At 44.6% G+C, this 24,987-nt stretch overlaps 2 protein-coding genes across 7 annotated transcripts in view; one reads left to right on the top strand and one right to left on the bottom strand.

Annotated features, from left to right (window-relative positions):
- Prom1 (prominin 1) overlaps nt 1-24,987 on the bottom strand; it is a 100,584-nt gene that overhangs the window by 62,425 nt on the left and 13,172 nt on the right. For all 6 annotated transcript variants that reach the window (XM_052199144.1, XM_052199143.1, XM_052199146.1 and 3 more), the window contains exon 3: nt 3,823-3,878. In XM_052199144.1, coding sequence (XP_052055104.1) covers nt 3,823-3,878 — 56 coding nt within the window. The remainder of the gene's footprint in view (nt 1-3,822; nt 3,879-24,987) is intronic.
- Nucleotides 10,059-10,523, top strand: LOC127696410 (60S ribosomal protein L29-like). The gene has a single exon (XM_052199148.1). The coding sequence runs from the start codon at nt 10,059-10,061 to the stop codon at nt 10,521-10,523; it is 465 nt and encodes a 154-aa protein (XP_052055108.1).

Below are 24,987 nucleotides of genomic sequence, written 5' to 3'. Positions count from 1 at the left end.
GCCTTCCCAGGTTGCTTCCTTACTCAGCTCATCCATCCCTCACTGGATGAAACTCAAGTCTCAGAAGAGATGCTGCCTCCTCCAGAAAATCTGGGCAGTGTATATCTTCTTTCATATGACCCAGTATTAGAGATAATGTTCTCACTTAGAAGACCAGGCCGCCATATTGCCACCTCCTATCATACCAACTCCAAGAAAGCAAGCCCACATGCAATACTTACCTAGCCAAAACTAAGTCAACTGATGTGCTAATGGGATAAAAGTCACAACCCAAGACCGGAGATTCCTCAGCATGGTCCAGAGATGGAGACCAGTCAGTCAGTCAGGAAAATGAACCAAATCACAATGAGGAAAGGAAGATAATTCTATAAACTAAATTTGCTCAACTTATAAGACTTTTATCTCTTTTGGTCACCTGTGTGAGGGGGAAGAAAGTTGCTTCTGCTTTTCGTTTGTTTGGGGTTTTTTTAAGATTTATTTTATGTATATGAGTATTCTTTCTGCATGTGCACGTGCATTTCACCAGAGAGCATCATATCACATTGTAGATGGTTGTGAGCCACATACCACCATGTGGTTGCTGAGTACTGAACTGGAGGTCTCTGGAAAAGCGGCCAGAGCTCTTAACCACTGAGTCAACTCTCCAGCCCAAAGATTTATGTATTTATTTTATGTATATGAGTGCCCTATCTGCATGTACACCTGCACGCATGAAGAAGGCATCAGATCAGATTATATATCCCATGCGGTATCCCATGCGGTTGCTAAGAATTGAGCTCAGAACCTCCAGAAGAGCAGCCAGTGTTCTTAACCACTGAGCCATCCCTCCATCCATGCTGTCATTGTTTCTAAATGCCCTCTGAATCAAAACAAACCGAGGTGGTTGTGTCATTCCCTATGTCACCATTTTGAAATTTTCTGGTTTGGACGTTTGAACGTATATAAACTGTTTCTTACCTGGGTCAGATCCTCAAACCCTTAAAAGAACAATGCTTGTGATTCCAATAATTTTTAACTGAAACATTGAAAATGTTGAGGGCTGGGGACATTTCAGATATACATGTCCCCAACAGTCACCGTGACATGTCCCATTCTGTCTTCCTGCGTGAGTCCACAAACTCGATACCATTCACAACCTTGACTCCCACATCTACCAGCCCTAAGAACCTCCCCATGTAACTAATTTCTAGGCTCCTATTCCCTTACAGAACAAGAGTCCAGATCTGAGGAAGGTCAGATATCTGTATTTTAAGAGAGCTCTCATGTGAAGATTACAACTGAGTAATTTGGGGAAATCTGTCTTCAGTTGGTATTGTAGCTGGTCATACTAGATCTAGAAAGGTCACTGTAATGGTTTATATATGCTTGGCCCAGGGAGTGGTACTATTTGGAGGTGTGGCCTTATTAGAGTAGGTGTGTCATTGTGAGCATGGGCTTTAAGACCCTTGTCCTAGCTGCCTAGACGCCAGTATTCTCTTAGCAGCCTTCACATAAAGATGTAGGACTCTCAGCTCCTCCTGCACCATGCCTGCCTGGATGCTGCCACATTCCTGCCTTGAGGATAATAGACTGAATCTCTGAGCCCGTAAGCCAGCCCCAGTTGAATGCCATCTATAAGCCTTGGTCATGGTGTCTGTTCACAGCAGTAAAACCCTAACTAAGACAGTCACTCTACTTATAAGGTATAACAAACTGCTAATTCTTTTGTAATTTCTCCAACCCAACAGTCAGCCTTGCCTGGTATATTTGACATGCTACAATAAACACCTTCATGGACTTGGGTGGGTGAATTTTTACTGATCTCTTTCCAAATGAGTTGTCATATGGGATAAATTAATTTCTGTGTGGCACAGCAGTTAAAATTGTGATTCTGCACCCTGCTGTCCTATGATTCTTTACTCAGGGGCTTATTATAACCACTTAGGGGTCTTTTAAAAATACCAGTAGCCAGCCAGCCCTGAAGACCAATACCAAAGTCTTAGGGAACATCCACAGTATTGCTACTACTAATGGCACGTTGAGTCTCAGTTCCCTCATGGGCAAGATAAACAGAAAATGTACCCGGCAAGGCTTTGCAAAAACTAGACTGAAAATGGCAGCCGATGGTGCCATTGGCAGCATAATGGTGGCTCTGCTTCTGTGCTTCCGCGTGTTTGGGATGAGCTGGTCTCGTGAAGACCACAGGCTTACAGACAGTAAAACCCAACAATTCCTGCAGTGTACTATCTTCTAAATACCCTCGAAGATCCCTGGGGTGTACTTTCCTCATGGAAAATAGGATGTGAATTTAGACTAGTGGTGTGCCTTCTCCCTCTGAAGAGGTGCTGAACCGTAGCTGGGCCACTTCCAGGCCTCCCTGCCATCTTGGAGTCTCCAGACAGGGGTCCAAGCGAGGTGATGTTCTCATTTCAACCCACGCCCAGAAGAACCCTTGCCATTTGGGCTATCCGATTAGTCAGGCGTGCTAGTGTTTTCCAGATATGTGGAAAACAACAGTCATTATATTTTTGCAGAGAGATATGAGCTCATCTGGACAGCGGTTTGGTGATAACATGGATCGAGAACACTGGAGGCAAATGGACACTCTTCAGAGTCCTAGGAGGGTAGTGAGCAGAAGGTATTGTGGTTTCCTCTTCAACAGTCTCACAGTTGGCCTGGCTGCCGGATGAAATGGCTTCCACAGAGGTTTCCCTCTTTGGCTTTTACAGTTACCCTTCTCCTAGATCACCCATTACAAACCAAGGCTGTGATGAAGCTGTTTCTAATGACAAGGTTTGGGCTCCTCAGCCACCGGGGCCGTGGGCATTCCCACTCAGACCTGTGCAGAATTGTTCCCTGGACACCACCCTCAGGGCAGCGTGGGAAGGAGCAGCACGTCCTGCTTCACTGGGGGCTGCGAATATGACAAACACCTTTCCCTGGTTTTTAACCCCCTACATTCAACACACAAAGATCTACCATTTACAACTAACCAAAATCAAAGGAATTTTCCTCGTTCGGGTCCCAGAAGCAAAGGGTCAGCGGTGCCTGGAGAGTTGGGCTGACATCAGCAAGGTCCTTTAAAGCTCGCTGAAAACCCTGGCTGCTCACCTCCTATGATCTGGCCTCAATCACTTTTCTTCCTCTCTGGACCAACTGTTCACGTTTCCCACGCTGACCGCTACTCACCTGGTCCCCAGCACTCGCAGAGCGCCCCCTTCCCACCCGCACCCCAGTCCGCCCCACTTCCGCTGTGCTAAGGGCTTCTGCTCAGAATTTCTTGCTTTCTTCTGTGTGTTGCTTCAAACCTGTGGATTTTCTTATTGCCCTTTGTGCTGGAACCATCAGGTTCCTGCGTGCCCAAGAACAGCCTGCTTATCTCTGCCAGGCCTTTGACTCCCTCCAGGCACACTAGCCGGGCGCTCCACAGACCCGGCAATGATCACAGGCGGCCAGTTGTTGTGTAGCAAACTGTTTTCGAGAATAACCTCCCCTGTCACCAGTTCTGGTTTCTAGGGATTCTCAAGCATTTCTGTACAGAGATTTTTCCCTCCCTTGGCTAAAAAAGAAACAAACAAAATTTAGTATTTCTTTTCAGGAAATTTTTAGAATGACACATAACTTGGTTCTCCTCAACAACCAATTTTGAAATTTCTGCTGCCACTAAAATGAGGTTTACAAAACACGACAGTACTCCATAAAAATCCTTAGTCAAAAAAGTTACCAAATTACAGGTAAAAAAAAAAAAGGTTATTTAAAGACTTGTGTTCACACCAGACATGATTTTTCTATTTGCTATTCTTAATAAATTTGCTATTCTTAATAACAAAAATAAAAGGTTACCTCCTTGGTATCAACTAAGATGTCAAACTTCTTCTGCATGAGTTTTCTGATCAACTCTGTAAAGAAAAAAAATCATAAAATAGAAAAATTATTTTTTCAGTAAATGTACACTACACACACACACACACACACACACACACACATGGTCTATTAGGTGCTTATAAGTTATTTCAGGTAGACATAGCATCCTTAAAATGCTAGTCCAGCTCCTAAGTTAGGTAAGTCATTAAGCAAATGAGCCTAAACTTACAGTGAAGTTATTATTTCACATTTATTTGAACATGCTCCCAAATGAGCATGGATGGAAAAGTAAATATTTTCCACGATATTTCATATACTGCTTACAAACAGGAAGAGGGATTTCTCACGTTAATAACTCTTGGTTTGCTTTTTAAGACTCATTTGCAAATACTGCAAATGTTGGGAGTAAGTTGTATTTGTGGTTACAAATAAAACGAGTGACTTCAGGGCCGGCAGAATGATTCTGCAGCTAAGTGCACTTGCTACCCACACGTGACTCAAATGTGGTCCCCGGAGCCTATGCTGTCGCAAAACGGAACGGATTCCTGTGAGTTGTCCTCTGACCTCCACTGTGTGCTCCTGATGGACAGAACCGCAGACCTGGTCCATGCTGTGTACCCATCCTACCGTTGTGCTACACCCCTTCAGTCAGTGAGGGAGACCTCAGGCAGGGTGAGCATGGCACACTAGGGAGGCAGGTGGGGAGTGTGCATCAGTGGCTGGGGCTAGGTGCTGGGAATGCTTTATTTGTATAAAGAGGAATTCCGGGTGCTTGCCGGACATGACCTGATAAGGAGAGGGGAAGCTTAATCTAGCTATGACTACATGACTTCCTTTAGGTGGGATTAAAGGTGAGAGGCCCAGGACGGGCAGGCCTGGGAGGAGGAGGGAGTGGCCCTCACTCCAACCACTCTCCAGGTGAGATTTTTCAGGCTGATTTGACCCCACTCTGGGCTCCTGACCGGCTCTCCCAATTCCATGGTATTCCATCCCTACAAGTATTGTCTAATTATTCTGTAGAAGAAAATGGCCACTATACCAGTAGTTAGCTGTAAGCTAAACTGGCCACATTTTTCACTGAATACCTTGTTTGTTTGTTTGTTTGTTTGTTTTGTTTTGTTTGCTGAAAGAAAGACTGAATGACAAACCATTTACTCTGACTTGAGTGTCTGATAGATATTTTTCCTAAATTTCAGGTGTATAGCCTGCAGCTTCAAAAAAGCCAATGACAGCACCTATTACCAGCAATTACATGAAGCTTTGAAGCCAAAATTAGAATTTTGCAAAACTCCATTAATAAGTTTACCTGTTATGACTAGTAGATATATTAAAAATTAAATGTGTTTAGACTAGAGAGATGGCTCAGCAGTTAAGAGCACCGGCTGCTCCTACAGAGGAACGTTGCTCAATTCCCAGCACCTACAAGGCCGCTTCACAACTGTCTATTGCTCCGGTGCCAGGGATCCAATGCCTCCATGTGAGCAAGTAGAGGAATCCAGGGAACACAGTGCACAGACATACTTGCACATACATGCATACATATAAAGCAAACACAACCCTTTGAAATGAGATATGCCAGCACGAGAAGACTTGTATCGCTTTTCTCATGAGAGTATAAGTAGTCACGAAGGCTTCCACGGCAAGGTGGAAAATGGACCAATGGATCGTACACCAATATATCAAAGCAAGAAAAGTTCATTCACATCCCCCATCCAAAACAGACTTAAAAGCCAGGTGGCAGCGGTAGCATCCACACAGGCCTTTAATGCCAGGAACTGGGAGGCAGAGACAGGCAGGCAGATCTCTGAGTTCAAGGCCTGCCTGGTCTACAGAACAAGTTCCAGGACAGCCAGGGCTACACAGAGAAACCTTGCTTCAAAAGGGGGGGGGGTGTCAAAAAGAAAACAGAAAACCGCCTTAAAAGATAAGCAGTTTGGGTAAGATCAAAGAAAAGTACCCAGAGTTAAGGAAATGACTGAGAGGCTCTTTATTTACCTGTCTCTGCTTGCTCAGGTGTCCACACTGCGATCCAAGCCACTTACTGTGAGACACTGAGCTGGGACGCAGAGAGGAGAAAGTGGCTGACGCCCACTAGGCCAGAAGTAAAAGAGATTTGCAAAGATGTGGAGACTATCACCATCCCTCTCACTCTTTAACTATGCTAGATATGAAAAGTTGGACATTTGGTTTGGTGGTTGGTTTGTTAGCTTTGAGACAAAGTGTTGCTGTGCAGTGCAGACTTGCATTGCCATCATGAGAATCCTCCTGCATCAGCCCCACTCGCACCCATGCTGGCTTTACATACAAGCCGTGCCTGGTTAGGAAAGGATTCATTATCATTACTTTTAAATTAATTTAGAGAATGTTAAAAAAAAAAATCTCCAGTTTAATTCTGAACTTGGCCAGTGTGGCGGTTTTAGGCTCTCAGGGAGTGGCACTGGTTTGGTATTAATTTTCACCAGCATGTTTTCTCCGTTACCTCTTGACTGGCTCCTTTTTTCCCTTGAACCAGAAGCCAGCAAGCCCGGAAGGAGACCATAAAATACAGTCACTGTAAGGTGCATGCACTTTGTCCCTCCCTTTCCTCTACGACCTCCCAGGGAGTCAGAATTGAAGGAGTTAATCCCTGAGGACAGGTATTAGGCACCCAGGGACGGGTGCTTGCAATCCTCAGAACATTTCAAGAGGACTGATGCATAGTTAAAATACTCCCCTCTCTTTCCTTCTCTCCCTCCCTCTCTCCCCTTCCCGGCTCCTTCTACATCTGGATTGATTTAAAGAGCATAAATACCCCGTACTCAGCACAGCTGTGGGTATCGTAAGCACTTGCTTAGATTTCATGGCAAATGGCAAACTTCATGCTGAGATCCTGTGACAATTGCTCCAGGTCATTTATCCTGCACAGATACGGTAAAATATGATTTTACATGCACGGGAACCAGAATTTTAACCGTATTTTGTCAAAAATTATGTTATTTTGTTTTCAGTTTGAAGTCGGACTGGATATGGAAGAATATGCCAATACAAAATTTTTTCTCATGACCTGAAGTATGTACAGACTCTTCCACTCTTCTCCCACCGTGACACACTCTGTCTCCAGGAGGCCAGCGTCACTCAGAGCCTTAGTTCCGTGTAACAAAATGGACTTACTTGATCCACACACAGTCCCGCAGTCCTATCATTAAGATCATGTGGTCTCTGGTGCAGATCAAACACATAACTGAAACCATATGTCTTTCAAAGGTCCTCCAGACACAGTTTTTCCTCTGTGAAGAGCAGAGGTGGAATTATCCTCTCCGAGATGATTTAGAGGGGGATGCACCCATGGGAATCCATGGGAATCCATGGGACATTCACAGTGGGCCTTGACTTCCTCAACCTAGACTTACCATGTCTGCCGTGCTGGAGCCCCAGACAGCAACACGCAAGAACCAGGTCCCTGCTGCTCCTTCATAAATCACAGAGGCCTCTCAGTCCCTTGTGCTTATCTGAGAGGCAGCCCTGTTAAGGATTCCCAGCTCCAGGAGATAGTGGAAACCTTCCTGAGGCCTGTACAACCTCATAGCTTCCTTTGAAGGAGATAAAAGGACCAAAGGGTAGCCCAATCACAACGTGGTTTGGGTCAGACTGCATGCAGAGTAGGTCCAACAACAGTGAATTGCATTGGTGTGAACACTTGGTTGGTTGGCAGAAGCTAAAATCTTCAGATTCGTCCCAGATGATTTCACAAGCAAAACTCCCTCTGTAGCTGTTTTCCTTCATTGTTCATTGTCCTGACTAGTTTTATGTCAACTTGACATAAGCTGGAGTCATCTGAGACTGAGGGGAACCTCAGCTGACAAAATGCCTCCGTAAGATCTGGCTGTACACCAGCAAGCCTGTAGGGCATTTTCTTAATTAGTGATTGATGAGGAGAATCTAGGCTCTTGTGGGGCTAGGTACCACCTCGGAGCTGGTGGTTCTGGGTTCTGTAAAAAAGCTGGCTCAGCAAGCCATGGGGAGCAAGCCAGTAAGCAGCACTCCTCAGTGGCTTCTGTACCAGCTCCTGCCTCCAGGCTCTTGCCCTGTTTTGCCCTGCGTTGGCTTCCCTCTAGGCACTATGGTCAGGATGTGTAAGCCAAATAAACCCTTTTCTCTTCAACTTGCTTTTGATCATGGCGTGCTATTGCAGCACAAGTCACCCTGAGGTATTCATCCGAAGAGCGCGTGGACATTGTGGCTAATGTAGTAAAAAGCCAGTGTGCATGGAGAGACACTCCAGCCAGTGAAAGAAGAATTAAATATAGTCACAAGGAGAAACTAAATATGGAGAATTAAATTAAAGGAGCAGCATTCAATATGACAAGAGGTGAAAAATAATCGGACGTTGTTGTGGATGTACCCTCATTCTCTGGCTCCGCCCCCATTGTTCAAACTGCTTTAAACTCCTGAGCTGAGGGGACTACTCCTTCCTCAGCCTCCTGAGAGTCAGGACTACAGGCATGCATTGCTACACTCCACTGTATTTTAAAGAAAAGGAAGGAGGCACACCCTGGCCAATTCAACATGAACTTAGAAGTGGGGGCAAACACTTGATAAGTCTGATAAACATGACTTAGCTTCTAACCACCTGAAGCATCCATCGATCTCTTTATTAAAGAGCAAACCAGAGGTTTAAGTAGGTTAATGTTGGGATTTGATTGGTCTCTTTTCTGTTACGCAAAACTGCAAATTCTAGCAGGGCTGCAGCAGGGATTTCGACTGGTTCACTGTAGCCATACCGGCCATAGGAACCAGGAGTTCAGTAACAGACACATAACATCACGGTAAATGGTGGAAGGAGTATTTAACCTATCGGACTGCTGGAAGACGACGCTTCCATTCCCCTACTTCTCACAATAACAGTTGACATTACCAGCAACACATTTCCTTAGCGCTGACATTTCCAATTGAAATCTTCTCAGATTTCAAGCCTTGGAAGTCAGGGCCCCTTGGAGAGCAACACCATCATCAAATTCAACTCACTTGGAGTTGAGCGTCGACTCCCACCCTCCACTGCCTGAGACCTGGCTTGGCATGGAGGAATCGCACGGCCGAGGGATCAGCTGTTAAAAGCACCTTCCGGAGGGCCCTCTCCCTTGTGCTTCTCAGCGCTCAAACGGCAGCTTACAACCATCTCTAACTGCGGTTCCAGGGGAGTTGATGCCCTTTATTGGCTAATATGGGTGCTGCTTTCACACAGTTTATGTACATTCACACACACACACACACACACACACACACACACAGACAAAACTAGATAGGTACAAGCAATTCTTCACAGTGTTTGGAAATCAAGGTAGAAGAGTTCTATAAAAACCCGATCCTCTCAAGTCCGAGTCAAATGAACCTGGCCCTTGACTCTCAAGCATGACTGGGGAATGCTCCTGAAGCTCCCACACTGTGTAGGCACAGCAGCCCTGTGAACCTGCAAGGTAATGCTTGGCCCGCTTGTCTGTATGGCTTGAGGTGGGGTGGGTGGCCGTAAGTCTGCCTTTATTTTTATACATAGTCTTATAGGTCCTAGGGATCAAACTCAGAACCCTAGACATGCTTTCTATGAACACCCAAAGCCTGTTCACTAAACTACCTTTGCCAAAGATGTCGTCGTGTGTGTGTGTGTGTGTGTGTGTATGTGTGTCCATGTCTGAGCATACATGCTCAAGTGATATGGGACTTGTACAGAGGTAACAGGACAGCCCCAGGGGTTGGCTTCTGCTGTTCACACTGGTAAACATGGGCCTCCCTGATTTATGAGTTTCTGGAGATTCTCCTCTTCCCTGTTTCCCGTCTCACTATAGGAATACTGAGATTACTGATACACTACTGTGTCTGGCTTGTAATGTGGACTATGGAGATCTGAAGTGCTTTACCCACCCAGGGAGGGGGGTTGTTTTCACACCAACAGACTCAGTGTCTTAATTTCAACCTGCATTCTCCTTCAGAGAGAGCCATGTGGGTTTGGAAGCTGGTGTTCAAAATATTCTATGGCACACTTTGTGCATGTAACTCTTAAGGATGTAACCAGAATTCCATTAGCCTCAGCTGCCATTTAAAGGGTTAAATATTTTAGCAGTACGCATGTACATGAATTGGGAGTTTACACTGGTTATGAGCATGCATTTTGTAGATTAAGAAAATCTGGTCTTTCTCTTCCGGTCCCAGGCACTGCAGGAGCTGCGGGTTACCCTGCAGACATGGCGAAGTCCAAGAACCACACCACACACAACCAGTCCCGCAAATGGCACAGAAATGGCATCAAGAAACCTCGGTCACAAAGATACGAATCTCTTAAGGTGGTTGACCCCAAGTTCCTGAGGAACATGTGCTTTGCCAAGAAGCACAATAAGAAGAAGATGATGCAGGCAAACAATGCAAAGGCAGTGAGTGCGCGCGCAGAGGCCATCAAGGCCCTTGTGAAGCCTCAGGCTATCAAGCCCAAGATGCCAAAAGGTCCCAGCCCCAAACTCAGCAGCCTGGCTTTCATCACTCACCCCAAGCATGGGAAGCAGATTCAAAGCTACAGGGCCAAGGGGCGTAGGCTCTGCCAGCCAAAGCCCAAGGTTCAAACCAAGGCAGAGGCCGCAGCTCCAGCTAAGACCCAGGCTTCAGCTCCAGCTCAGGCTCCCAAAGGTGCCCAGGCCCCTGTGAAGGCCCCATAGAAAAGGCTCCTGCCAGTGTGAAGACAGATGGGACTGCAGGGACACACCTAACCTCACACTATTTGAAGATGACCATGTCCTATGCTGTTTTTACAAATAAACTTGAGGCTAGATCTGTTAAGAAAAGAAGAAAGAAAATCTGGTTGGTTGTAAAGCTTTAGAAGGCTTATGCATGTTAGAGACTGTGGGGTGAGACCTCTTGGGGTTTTGAAGATCTAAGGATGAAAATCAGGTTATAAGGAATATCTTGTAACTACACTTTCATTTGTATGGCTTTCAACGGATTCTTTTATGCATTCTATTTTATGATTCCATGAGTTAACATCCTACATGAAGTCTCTTCAAGACTTTTGAAGTCTTATTTTGTACACGTGTGCCGCTCTGTTGGCAGCAGAGTCTGCATGCAGCACATCTGTATATATAATCATCTTCTGGGGAAATGAGGACTTTCTCATTTTTTTTAAAACTTAGTCAGAAAAGTTACAGCTAGAGGAGGTGTCTTAGAGCTAACAACACAACATCACCATCTGGATAACTTATTAAGGAAATAAGTTTATTTCAATTCCTGCTTCTGAGCCAAGGTTAAGGAACCCCGCTGGTGCTGGCCTTCAGGTTGGCCAGAGCGTGGAGTTGGGCAAGCAAGATGGCCCAAGGTGGGCGCCGGTCGTGTGCTTGAGAGCTAGCTGAGTCCCGGTCACTTCATCCTACTATTGCATAACTCGGTCAGCTTCACCACAGATTTGGAAGGGGCCAAATCATATTCAAACTGTGGCTACAGGCACACTGGAAGGTAGGCTTATCAGGGTTTAGCTTGTTTTAATAAAAGGCTCAATAATTCCATTTACCACTATCCCCAAGTTTAGTGATTTTAGGGGTGTTGTTCTTAAAATTACATGTGCTTAGGGAGAGAGACAGAGAGAGAGCATGGCTGTATACCATATGATGCTTGTGGAGGTCATAGAGTAACTCATGGGATTTGGTTTCCCCTCCCTCTACCATGTGGGTCCCAGAGATCAAACTCATGTCTGAAGGTACTGGCAAGCACAGCTGTCTCCTGAGCCTTCCCGTCATCACCTCTCTTCTCCTTTTAAAGACACGGTCTCACACTTCGGCCCGGGCAGCCATACAACTCCCTACTTAGCTCTGAATAGTACCTGTTATCTGGTCTCACCCTCAAGTGCTGATTACAGGCATGAGCCATTATGCGTGGCTCGGTAAAAAATCATTTCCTTCTGTAGATAGGCTGAGGTCCAACACATAGGAAAAGTGGTCCGGGGATTCTGGTTTGTCTCCCCATGGTCCTGGTTCAGACATTTCTGTGGATCTACCATACTTGACAGAGATGAGGACAACCGCCATGGGAGGCTATGGAGGCCAGGCCTGGAGTTGACTCACATAGACATACATCTTTTCACATCCTACACTCACAAGCTGCTTCCTAGTGACAAGGGATCTGGGATACTGAGTCGGGGTGTGGGCCTAGGGAGAAGAGGCTACACAGTGAGGTTGCCCTGCTGCAGGGCGCGCATGCTCTGAAGAGCCAGGGAAGGCAGAGGAGCGTCCACTTGCCGACATGGAGGCATTGATCCCTGGAACCGGGGCAATAGACAGTTGTGAGGCGCCTTGGAGGTGCTCAGCTGACTTCTCCAATGTCGAGTGCTTGTAACTCATTACCCATCGTGCCATTTTACAGTCCTGTCTTACACTGACTACTCATTCAGCATCGACACATCTCACTCCCACCATCAATCAAATTGTTCGTTCCTTAAGGAGGAAAATGCTCTCTCTCCCATGTAAATCCCAGAGCCCCACCCAGAGCTACACATCTGTGACAACCATGCCGTGCAACTTGCATGCCCTAGACAAGACATGGAAATGAGATCCAGGAAACTAGCTTTAGTCTAAGTGGGATTGGTCTCCTTGACAACAACAACAATCTAGAAACATAAGCATGAGAAATATAAACTGAAAAATTAAGTTTTCTCTCATTTTGTTTCTTTCGCTTTGGCTTCCTTATGAAGCCACAAAGGGGGATGGGACAGATAATCAAAAGCCTCTTATATACTTAAAACACAACTGCAAATCATCAGTGAACATGAAGACCCAAAGCACTCAACATCAGCTAAAACATGAATTCCTTACACCTCTAAGTGAATGCTTTCGGGCTGGCTTTAACTTTTTTTTTTTAAGTTTCATGAATAATAATGATGACGGTGATGGTGACAGTGATGGTGATGATGATGGTGATGATGATAAACATTGGGGAAGGATTGTGGGAGGGAATGACCATGAGGGAGGCAGTGAGCAGGATGTAAAGTGAGTAAGTAAAACAATTAAATTATAAATAAATAAATAAATAAATGACTCCCAGAGGATCCAGTGCCTCCATGACAGTAAGTGGAGGCACCCATGGGAACAGGAACAGTGTACACCATACTTGCACATACATGCATAAGCATAAAGTAAAGACAGTTCTAGATACATACAGGGAGGCCTATGGGTAATTGTCTTAAAACCTGATGGATTTAGATATCTGCATTTTTTTTCTATATCACATCTTGATTTACATTCTATCTGGGAATATGGTATGATTTGAATTCTTTTTAACCAACAACACAGTAGTTTGAGAAACAACAGCCCAAATGTACAGCTATCTACAGGCGAACAGACACCTCTTCTTTCTTGTTCCTATATATCTTATAGGAACATAAACTTTCTATAAAATAGAAAGTCTAATATAGATAGGTCTGCTGTGCTTGAGATTAGTAACACTGCAAGAAAAAAAATCAGCACTGAGCTTCTGCAGTTCACAATTCCACTGTATTCCAAGTGCCAGGAATTCATTTTGTAATGACATAGAAGATGTGTGCCATTACACACATCTGCTCTGTGTGCTTACTCCTCCAGAGACTAACATTCCCCCACACACCCACCCACACACACCCACACACACACACACACACACACACACACACCTCATCCCCTCTCACCCCTGGTCCACTCCCCTGCTAGCTTGCCCTGTTAGCTTACATTGACAGTGTGGTCCTAAGTAAGCTTCCTGTCCCAGAGCCTTAGTGCTCTCTGTAAAAGAAAGCAACCTTATGTTTATAATCTCCCCTAAACAACAATTTCCCTCACACCAAGTAGCTTAATTAGTGCCAGTTCCCAGTGACCAGGTGAGCCACAGAAAGTCCTGCTGTTGCAGAATCATGGATAAACCAAACCAAACCAAACCAAAATATAACCCTTTCACGGGCAAACCCTTCAAAAAGAGAAACTAAGAACTAAGAGATGCCTGTCCCTCAACAGTTATCAGAGATCATGTCTTAATGATCAGTGCATGCAGTTTATAGTTCACCTTACCATGTTCGGGGGCAGCATGAAGCATTACAGACCTTCTGATGAATGACATCTGGCCAGGCGGTGGTGGCCCACGCCTTTAATCCCAACACTTGGGAGGCAGAGGCAGGCGGATTTCTGAGTTCGAGGCCAGCCTGGTCTACAGAGTGAGTTCCTTGAAAAAATGACATCTCGTGACTAACAAACCCTACTGGGGGCAAATATCTGAAGAGCAAAGAAATGCTAATTGCACGTATAACACTAATGTAAAACTACAATGAAATGTGTACATGTGTGTCAGTTTTCACATGTATAACCCTAATGTAAAACTGCAATGAAATGTGTGCATGTGTGTCAGTTTTCACGTGATCCCAGGCTTGTCCTCCGAGATTCGGAAGAATGCAAGAGGAGAGACACTGTTGCTGCTGGAGAACCTACTTCAGGGTTTGGGAGTACTATGTTTCTCCTCATCACATCTAGCCGCTGGACACTCTCAGAACAAATTACAGCTCCGCCACCTGGACCCACTTTACCTGCTACCCCAGCTCTGCAAAAACTACTCACCACTAAGGGAATGCATTTGGACAGAAGGCTGGGCTCGTGCCAAGACCTCCGATGTCAGGAGGAAGCCTGCACAGTTTCTGGAAACTAAAGGGCAGGAATAACTGCAGCCAAGAAAGCCAGGACAGCCAGGACAGGATGGCTGGAGGCACTCAAAAGTGAGCAGAAGCCAACACGGGGTCGGGGATAGGGCTCACATAGCCAGCAAATGTTTACTGAGCATCCAGTAATATAGTTACTGCGTTCTCAATAAGTTCCAGCTTTCAATAAATACCATTCCAGGCTCTGGGGATAAAGAACTATGAAGGTAAATGAACAGAGTCAACTGAGCTCTTCCAGTAAGATGCTTTGATTCTGAGACATGTAATGGACAAATACTGTACATGCATTAACCTTTTAAGGAGGGGAAGGGATATGTTTCAAGATGGCCAATGGATGCCTAATACTACATAGAATACGAAACCATAAATATACTATTTTGTTTTGTTTTGTTTTTTACTACATGCAGTCTAATTATAAATTAGGCATAGTGAGAAATGAACAAAAACTAAAAATAAATAAAATTAGAACTATTACACTTTGCTGAAATAAAACCACCAGCATTCCTACTCTTGTGTTTCAGGAATTATGTAGGAAAACAAGGGCTACTTGCAATAAGCATTGTCCACCACTACACCAATAAATGTGACAGCAGAGATGACTGACAGGCAGGTAGCATATAGAGCATGGATACTCTGCATAAGGAGATGGTTCAAGACCTGGACAGAATGGATCAGGAAGACACGGATCTTATCACGCCGCTCTGAACAGCGCACAACCTGAAAGTTTATGAATTGTTTATATCTGAAACTCTCAATTAAATCTTTTAGATCATGGGTTATTGAAACCACAGAAGATAAAGCCCAAGTGAAGGGGATACCCCTGTAATACTGAGGTGAAGAAAAAAATGGAGAGTGGGGTGACAGTTTGAAGAGATGAAAGCCAAACAAAGATTGGAGGGAACTGAGAAATAAACCCTTCATCAGAATGGCTCAAAAGGAAATACAGGCACACCAGAGGCTCATCAAGTTTCAGGAACAGCGAGATGCCAGATGGTATGACCATCACCGTCTTTGTCTTTGCTACAGGTCTTGTCTTGAAGGCCCACCTGGGCCGTGATCCAGGCGAGGGACAGCCTCAGCTTAGGAAGACAGTTCTGCCAGAAGAGGACAAATCTGACACATGCTTCTTATACTGTTTCAGTTTCCATGTGAGGAGTGAGACTGCAACAAGAAGGAGCGGCCCTGCTGCTCTATTGTGGACTCAGGAATCTCCTATTTCCAAAGTCAGAGGAGCTTGGCTTGAATGTCAGAAGCACATAGCCACTTCTGCTCAGCTTTATTTCCACGCACAAGTTGCATTTGGAGTATCTCTTTAAAGAAACGCAAGACAGTGTCAGTAAGCCCGGAACATCACCCTCAACATGCCTCACTCAATTACCCTCCAGATGCTCAGGTCCAAATCTCATTAGGCTGAGCTTCTGGGTCAGCCAATTCTTAAGAGGATATTAAAGCATACACAACCTCCTCTTCCCCCCACACCCAGACCAAACAAAGAGAGCCTTTGACTCAATTAATATACCTGTCATATTTAATAAGTAAACATCCAATTGAGAAACTATCAAGCCATGAACAGGAATTTACAGATAGATTCCTGATAGAGAAAGATCAAATAGGAATAGACTTTCACATCATCTTTGAGATCCCAGTGTCACCTACCCATGCAGGCAGACACTACCCCACCCCAAAGCGCCCACCCATGTAAACCAACTGGAAAAGAAATACACGAGGAAGGCCCCCAGCAGAAAGCCTTACCCTGGTGGTTAAAGGAGACAGGCATTGCCCTCCAGTTTCCCAGCACCAGACACCTGGAACTACTCAGGGTAATTGGATAAGAAAAACTAAAGATAAGGTTTGGTTTTTTGGCTTGTTTTCTTCTGAAGCACACACAGTAAGTGCCTCAGCAACATCCTAAAAGGACAAGCATCACAGAGAATTCCAAAGAACAGCAGAGAGAGACAATGCAGAGGGGCATTTGAGTCCACACATCACTGATGGCTCAAGACAAATGGCTCATGACATGCTGTTGAAGATATCGACATTTTCAGATGAATAGACCATACCAACTCTATCACAAGTTTTTAATAAGGTAAACGTTCCTCAAATTTGCCTAGCCATACTAGGCAAAGGGGATGATCAAAACCGAAACTATAAACTACTAGAAAAAATAATACCACACTACATTTCAATCTATAGGATGAAGTCCAAATGTTCTCAGGAAAACAAAACCAATTTAACTGTATTTATTAAGAAATAAGAATAGGGCTGGAGAGCTGGCTCACTGGTTAAGAGCATTGACTGCTCTTCCAGAGGTCTTGAGTTCAATTCCCAGCAACCACATGGTGGCTTGCAACCATCTATAATGGGATCTGATGCCCTCTTCTGGTGTGTCTGAAATCAGCTACAGGGTACTTATATACATTAAATAAATAAATCTTTAAAAAAAAATAAAGGAAGTAAGAATCAAGTTTAAAGAGATACAATTCAAAAGTTCCACCAGTGGGTGGGACTGTTTGGGAAGGACAAGGAGGTGTTGCCTTGCTGGAGAAGGTGTGTCACTGGGGATGGACTCTTCCATTTCAAAAGATTTGTGCCATACCTAGCGTTTTTTCCTTTGCCTCCTGCTTGTGATCACATGTGAGCTCTCAGCTATTCCTGCTGCCATGATCACCGTCATGGACTCTAACCCTCTGAAACTATAAGCTCAATTATGTACTTTTTTCTGTAAGTCGTCGTGACCTTGGTATTTTATTACAGCCGTAGAAACTTAACTAAGACAGAAGTGAATTCAAGACCAGCCTGGAAGACACTATCTCATAACATTAAAAATTTTTAAAAGACTGAATAAAAAATATTAATTTTTCAGTTTAAAGTTATCTCTGTCACTGGGGTTACTCAGGTCAAGCTAGCCTTGGCCACCCATCCTCCGCACTCCAACAGGCAAGTAATAGCACAAAGGCAAAGAAAGGAGATTTATTCAGTCTAATGACACTGCAAAAGAAGGGGAACAAAGACCCAGTGACCCCCCCCCCCAAAGTACGGTTTTGGTCCTGACATGGGAAATGGTTTTAAACATTAAGGAGGACATAACTGCTCAATCCTGGCCAAGGTGTGGTTCTGCTAGCCACTGACCCATCTATCTGGTCCAGTCTCTACTGTAAAGTATCTGACAAGCTATCAGCCTGTGTGCATCTCTTCCTAGGAGACAAGTTCCTCCTTGGAAGACCCTGAGCCTCAGCCTTTTCCTTCTCCCAGCTTGAGATTCCTGGGGAGATTCCAGCTTCTTTGTTTCAATGGTTTGATGGCCAAAGAGAAGGGCACAAGTTTGTCTAGTATCTTCATTCCTGCCAGGATAGTTACACCCCAGGAGCTAGCTAAGACCAGCTGTAAATGCTGGGTCTGTGCCTGTTTAACAGGGAAGACACAGCAACCTAAGTATAGCATTTTCCCTGTCCGTGCATCTCTAGATTTTCTCTAGATTTACTCTAGTTTTAGATGCCACGTACTAAGGAGATGGCTCCGCGCAAGGAAGAAGACCTGAGATGCCCAGCATCCAAGTCAGAGCTGGGCACTGCACTCGTCTTCTACTTTAGCACCAGTGAGGCAGAGACAGGAGGATCCTGTGGGCTCACTGGCCAAGCAGTCTAGGCTAAATAGCAAGCTCTGTGTTCAGTGGGAGGAGGTAGAGAAAGACAGAGAAAGGTATCATATATATATATATATATATATATATATATATATCCTTCACACACATACACACACTCAACTCACACACAGAAATCCTCCTCGGCACCAGCCTGCTCTGATATGGCCTCATCTTAACTATAAATTAATCCTCAATGACTCTAGTTTGCAAATGAGGTTATCTCCTGAGGTACTGGGGGTTAGGACTTCCACATATGAATTGGGGCCAAGTAGGTAATTGAACCTATGACACTGAGTTTGCTGACAAGCTATTTTCTGCCTTTTTGTTTATAATACAGTTGTGAATGCGTTATGATTAAATTTCACATGAAGTAAAGAAACGTGAATGTAAAGACACTGAGTGCTGAAAAACTAAGTCAAAGAAATGGATGTGGCATGGTGGGGGCGTGGCGTGGTGGGGGCGTGGCGTGTGGGGGCATGGCTCAGTGAGAGCCATGGTTGTCTCTCAGTGGGAGAGCACCAGCCTTACAAGAATAAGGAAGGCCCTAGGTCCAATTCTCCACACCACACACAAACACACACACCTAAATCAATTATAAAGGCCAGTAATTCTGATGTCTAAGGAAAAAATAAGCTACAAATCTGGCACTCCAAACTGAAGTGTTTTCACTTTTGCTATACTTCAAAGAAATCAAAACAAAGAAACCCAAAATTATAAAGGATGCATTGTGAGCATGATTTATATCAAAAACACTAATTTTAGAACTTCAGTTAACTCAGAATAAAGGCAAATTTTAAGTCTTGGCCACATATCAAACAACTGACCAATGGATGTTTTAAATTCCTTGATTAAAAGAAGTTATTTTTAACTTAAGGAACATTATAATAAGAATAAATATGGAAAGATGCCCCGAAGTGTGAAAATTTCAAGTCACAAATATCCCAGAGTATCACATTCGTTCTCAAAGTTGAAAGCATATTAGAGAGCAGATTGAATTAATAAGATCTGGACCATCAGGATGACCAAAGGAGAAACATCTGAAAAAGACACAACCAAACATTATCTGACGTTTGGGTTGAATCTCTGTAAATACCTATGCATCGTTTTGCCTCAGATGTGAACTTTAATCTGACCTTTGTAAATATAGTCGAGCCACCTTGTCCATAGATTCTGCATTACTACTTTTAACCAGCTGTAGATCAAATGACAAAATGGTTAGAATTTACTTCAAAATAAAGGGTGGGGCATTGGGGAAAGGATGGCGTTGCTGGAAAGGGATGGGTCTCATTAGATTCTGCCCCTGCTCTTGAATATGTCTCAGATGTTCCCTAGTAATCCTTATTCATGCGTACGGAGACATGCATGTCAGTGTGTGTGCATGGGAAAGCACACTGTGTGCATGGGAAAGCTGGAGGCTGATGTCTGGTGTCTTCCCTGGATTGCTTCACCCTTCCTTCTTTAAGGCGGGATCTCCCAGGGAGCCTGAGGCTCACGACTTAGCAGAGGAGGTTAAGGAATCTGCCTGTTTCTCTCACATCCCCAGTGCTCGGGTTACAAGCATGTGCCTTGCTTTTTATCTGAGTTCTGAGGATCTAAACTCAGGTCCTCAGGCTTGAAGGGCAGGCATTTCACCGAATGAACTATGCAGAGCACTTATTTTTTTTTTAAATATTCAGTATATCTATTAAAACTGGTAGTATTGGTGAAGGAAAATTATCAGCATCTCACATGAACAGAACTGTGTGTGAAGTCACTGAAAGACATATAGAAAAATGTTCATAACAGACCAATGCATAATGACTCAACCAGAAATCCTTACATACCAATTCGGTCGGCTAAATTAGCAATTTCTGATATGTACATGTAGTTGAATAGTACATAGTGAAGAAAGAATATTTACAGCTAGACATAGCAATATCCTCATAAACAACGCCGGGAGAGAAGCCAGAACCAAGACTACATCTGGGATGACTCCACCAGGAATAACAACTAGTCCTTACCACTGCAAGGTGGCAGGCCAGCTAGCTATTCTTGGCAGTGACAAAGAAGCAAGTTTCAGGTATGGTCTTGAGGGAGACAGGTCTTCTCCTCGCTGTGGATATGTGGGTAGCTTACCCATGTTGATCTGTGTACACATTTCTGCTTTGCCCTTATGTTTTCTTTTTTAGTGTTTTAAAAAGTAGTTGATTACTCCAAAAATGGTGTGAAAAGCCCAAGATCTCATGTTTCCACTGAACTCCCACATGACACTTAAGTTAGAGTAACAGTGAGCTAGCCCTACTCCAGACACACAAGGAATTTTCTGGGACTGAGTGGCCTCCATGAATTTCTGTAGCCTCCGGCAGGTAGCTATCTGTGGTCAGGAGTGTAGGTTTTCCTAGTTATCCCTTACTCCTTGCTGTCTGCAGAACCTTATGTAGGCATTCTGACGCCTATCTGTCATGCATCCGTCTACACGTCCTGCCCTCCTACCCTGCTCTCCGCCTCTCAAGGTCCTTTTTGGAGTCTGTGTTTCAGTTTGCGTCACTCAGCTTCTCCCTACTTCTGAGACTCAACCATATACTTCGCAGCTCAGTTCAGCTGCAAGGCCCTTTACGGAGTTTCCTCTCCTTTCTCCATTACTATCAGAATGGTAGTAGAGGCCACTCAGTCCCAGAAAATTCCTTGTGTGTCTGGAGTAGGGCTAGCTCACTGTTACTGTAACTAGGGCTAGCTCACTGTTACTCTAACTTAACAGCCGTGAGCACACATTCACACGGCCTGTGTTGGAGCTGACTGGAGTCGGGCAAGGTGGTAATCAGCTCGTGAGCCTGTTAGAAGGCAGGTCCCTCAGCCAGTGCTCTCAGCCAAACTGCACCAGGCTCACCCCAGAAAGGAGCTGGATTGCCAGTACTTGGAATCAGACAAACCAGGTTACAATCTGGTTCACCTTCTAAGAATAGAACTTGAGGCTTAGCATCTCTGTGCCGCATGGGGTTATTCGGAGAACCAGGGAGGAATGGAAAAGGGGTAGGAGGTTGAGTGGAGGCCATTAAAGAGACATATCAGAATCCAACCCTAGAAGCTGCTGATGTTATTTGTGGAAAGTCTTTACATATGAGAGAAGTGCGCCGAGGTGTATCCTGGAGGAGCAGAACCCTAAAGACAGGAAGACAGACAGACGGCAGTGACCCCACCTAGCACCATCAGACTGGAGAAAGCGAGGAGCATTCTTCCCTAAGGCCTTAGGAGAAAGCTGTGCTTACACCTTAATTTTTGGACTTCTGGGCTTCCAGTTTATTCCTAGTATATTTAAGGACTTGGGTAAGTGCCCCAGACGGTGACCATCTGTTGTTACCACTACACAACAAAGCCAGTATTCGAGGGTCACATATGACTGCTTCTCTTGCCTCTGTGATCAAACCTAGGTTTAACCAATATAGATTATAAACGTTCTTATGCTATTTGCTAACCAAATAAACACCAATGAGTGTTACTGTCAAGGGTTATTCTAAGTGCTTTATAAATATTTACTTAATACTTACATACTGTGACCTCCAAGGTAGAGCACGTGATCACTGTCATCTTCCAAGGGAACAGAGAGGTTAAGTGACTTGCTCAACATCACAGAGCTAGTACGGCTAGGAGGCTGAGCCAGGGCACAGGCTCTTTTTTATCCTCACTCAGAGCACTGGGTGATTTTCTAAATCTAAACTCCAGGCACACCATGGGGTTCTGATCTTTCGGCATTCATCCTGCTGGGCAGCTCTGACCAGGCAGGGCTCTCTGAAGAGCCTCTCTCTAGAGTCTCGGGGCTGGTTCCACACCAGCCTGGCTTCATGCTGAAGCTGCTTTGGTGCCTCTCACACGTGTGCATCCACACTAATCTGCTTCCTACATGGGGCTAGAGGAAACCCGTGGGCCATTCCAGGGCAGGACCCCACAGAGCAGGAAGCCCTGCTTTCAGTCTTTTGAAGGACTTTTCCTGCTGCTTGTTACAAGCTAAAGAAAGAAAGGATCACATTTCAACCACAGGGACTTTGTGTACAAGGAAATGAAGCAATGGTCGGCAGGATGCGGCTTGCAGTTCAGAGACATGGCCGTGCTGTGAAGCTGGAGACACAGACGCAGAAGGAGTGAGGTGCTTGTCATACACCCACTGCCCATCCAAGCTGACGCACACCTATGCACATGTGTGCATACTCATGCACAAGCAAACACACATGCAAGCACATGCAAGCACACAGAAGCACACAGGCACTCTCACATACACACATACACAAGCACACACACACACAAGCTCATGCACACACAGGAATACACAAGCACACGCAAATGCACACTCACACATACACATGTGCATGCACACACAAGCATACACACCCCACATAGACACACATGTAAAATAAGATGCTCAGTGGTGTTCTTTGAGACATTGCAGCACTGTCTCCTGGGCCTTTTGAATCTCACTTTCCTTTTGTGCCTGGAAGCTGCAGCCCACTGCTGGGCTAGCTGCAGGAGCTGGGAAATTCATTCAGTGCTCTGGCCTCAGCTTCTGTAGAATTAGACACAAGAGGACCTAGTTCAGTCTGGCTAACTTGTCTAAGCCTGTAAAGTTGCTGGGAAGAAAATAGGAGGAGGAGGTACAGGCTTCCCATTGAAAAGACTGACACAAGGAGGAGGGAACAAGACATCTTTTTCTTTCTTTTCTTTTCTTTTCTTTTCTTTTCTCTTTTCTTTCTTTCTTTCTTTCTTTCTTTCTTTCTTTCTTTCTTTCTTTCTTTCTTTCTTTCTTTCTTTCTTTCTTTTTTGCCTTTGTGACCTTATTTTGTGAGTCACATGATCTGTAAGAGGACAATGGCTACTTTCTGTGACTTAGGTAAGAACACTCAGGTGCTGTCATCTAATGGTACCTAGACCATTAGTTAGTTCAGGCACACCTGCTGGACTCTTGTCCTGGCCAGCAACTTTCCTGGAACATCTTCTCTCTGCTTCTGATGTTGTGGTGGCAATGATAGCTCACAGTGGCCCCAGACCCACTCAGCACCACCCTGGCTATGGCTATTGGGAGGGTCTAACATTGACTGTCTTCCCTGGGGGCTTAGGATTTGGGGATGGAAGAAAACCAGCTGCTAGGCTCTCTTCGGGAAGCTAATATGAAGCCTGTAACATGGGCAAATAAATTCTATACAGCCAAGACTGTGGGAGTTGAGAGTTGGGGCAAAAAAGACTGGGGCAGGAGGAGGCAGGAGATGCTGAGGTCTCTGGTTCTGATGAGAGGAAGAGGGAATCTCCACAGTAAGGCCATCATCTCACGCCTCACTGAGGGCCATGGCGCAACCCTCTGTCCTGACATTCTACTCTCTTGATAGCCTCAGCTAATAAGTTAATTTAACCACAGGATAGAAGCGTCTACTCTCTAATGTCCCGAGGAGATCTCAAACTCATGGGAACCCAGCCTCACTCACCCTCCTGCTCCAGTTCTACCTCCTGGCCAATGCCATGCCCACATGCGCCAGATCCCGGGGGCAAATGACATTAGTTCTGGAAATACTTTTCGAAATAGGTCAACCATCCTAAAAGCTAATTTAAGAATGTGCTAAAGCAGGGTGAACAATTAGTTTAGAATATTTCATAAAACTAAAAGCAGACATGTCTTCTCCCCCCTTCCCCAAACCTCACTCCTTTGCTTGTTTCCTCAGGATGGCTCTGGGTCTCACCTTAGGACAGATTCAGGTTGCTGCACAAAATTGGAAGAGGCACCATTTAACACCTGCAGTTGACAGCTGGGAATACCTACATGTCACATGTTCATATTGACTCGTGGTTATTTTAATTCTTTCATTTTTTTTAAATTCTGGCTTAAAATTTAAATCTTTTCATTTGTTGTTATTGTTGTTTTTGTTGTAATGTCTAACCCCTGGTTATTCTAAGAGTACCACATTAAAATAAAAGAAAAAAGAGATCACCCGCAGGAAACCAAGGTTTACTGGAGAAATAACTAGTCCCAAAAGCAAAGGTCTCTCTCAGTCTGCCTCTTTCTAGCGACTTGAACATGTACTTCTTCTGACTCAGTTTCCCAACCTGCAAAGAGCTGTATTATTATAACTGATACTCCACCTACATTCATCACCTACCTCCAAAATCTGTGAAGATTTCAGTGAATTGACAGGTCGCAGAGCAAGCTTTATGAATTGATTACTGGGGTCATCAGTAAAGAACAAAGCAGAGGAAACCTAAGAGCCTATAAGACCACTGAGAATGGCAGTAAGCCCTAGATCTGCTCTGCATTTTGCTCTGATCTGCTCGGCGCCCACTCTGCTACTGGGAGGCCTGCCAAACAGACCCAACTGAAGACACTCTGCAAAGTCACAAAAGTGCTTCCAACAGAGCAGTTCTGTGTAGAATGTTCTTGAGGGAGTAGCAGTAAGGACATTTTAACGATGCCCAGGGAGTCATCTTGTCCTATGTCCTCTCCCTACATCAACTTAAACATCATATTTGGCCAACTTTTCCTCTCAGATAATAAAGTTAATAGCAACCACAGCCATGGTTTTAAACATAGGCTTTATAAACAACATCTCACAAAGAGTTCTAAAGTAGGTTATAACTACAGTGAGATTCCATCTACAAGAAACAAAGATCTGAAAGTTAACAACTTGTCCCTGAAGGACATTGTAAAAGCTATGAGAGAAACATAGTCCTTTGGACATGTGATGGATGCTACATTGCATGCATTTCCCCTATTTTCCTCAGGTGTGTGTGTGTGTGTGTGTGTGTGTGTGTGTGTGTGTAATAATATGTTCATAGTTATCCCTCTAGACCAGTGTAGAAGCATCCA

The sequence above is a fragment of the Apodemus sylvaticus genome, chromosome 11 (genome assembly GCF_947179515.1).
Source record: "Apodemus sylvaticus chromosome 11, mApoSyl1.1, whole genome shotgun sequence".
Classification (NCBI taxonomy): Eukaryota; Metazoa; Chordata; class Mammalia; order Rodentia; family Muridae; genus Apodemus; species Apodemus sylvaticus.
The sequence above is the reverse complement of the archived record's forward strand: the minus strand, read 5'-3'. Positions and strand labels throughout refer to the sequence as shown.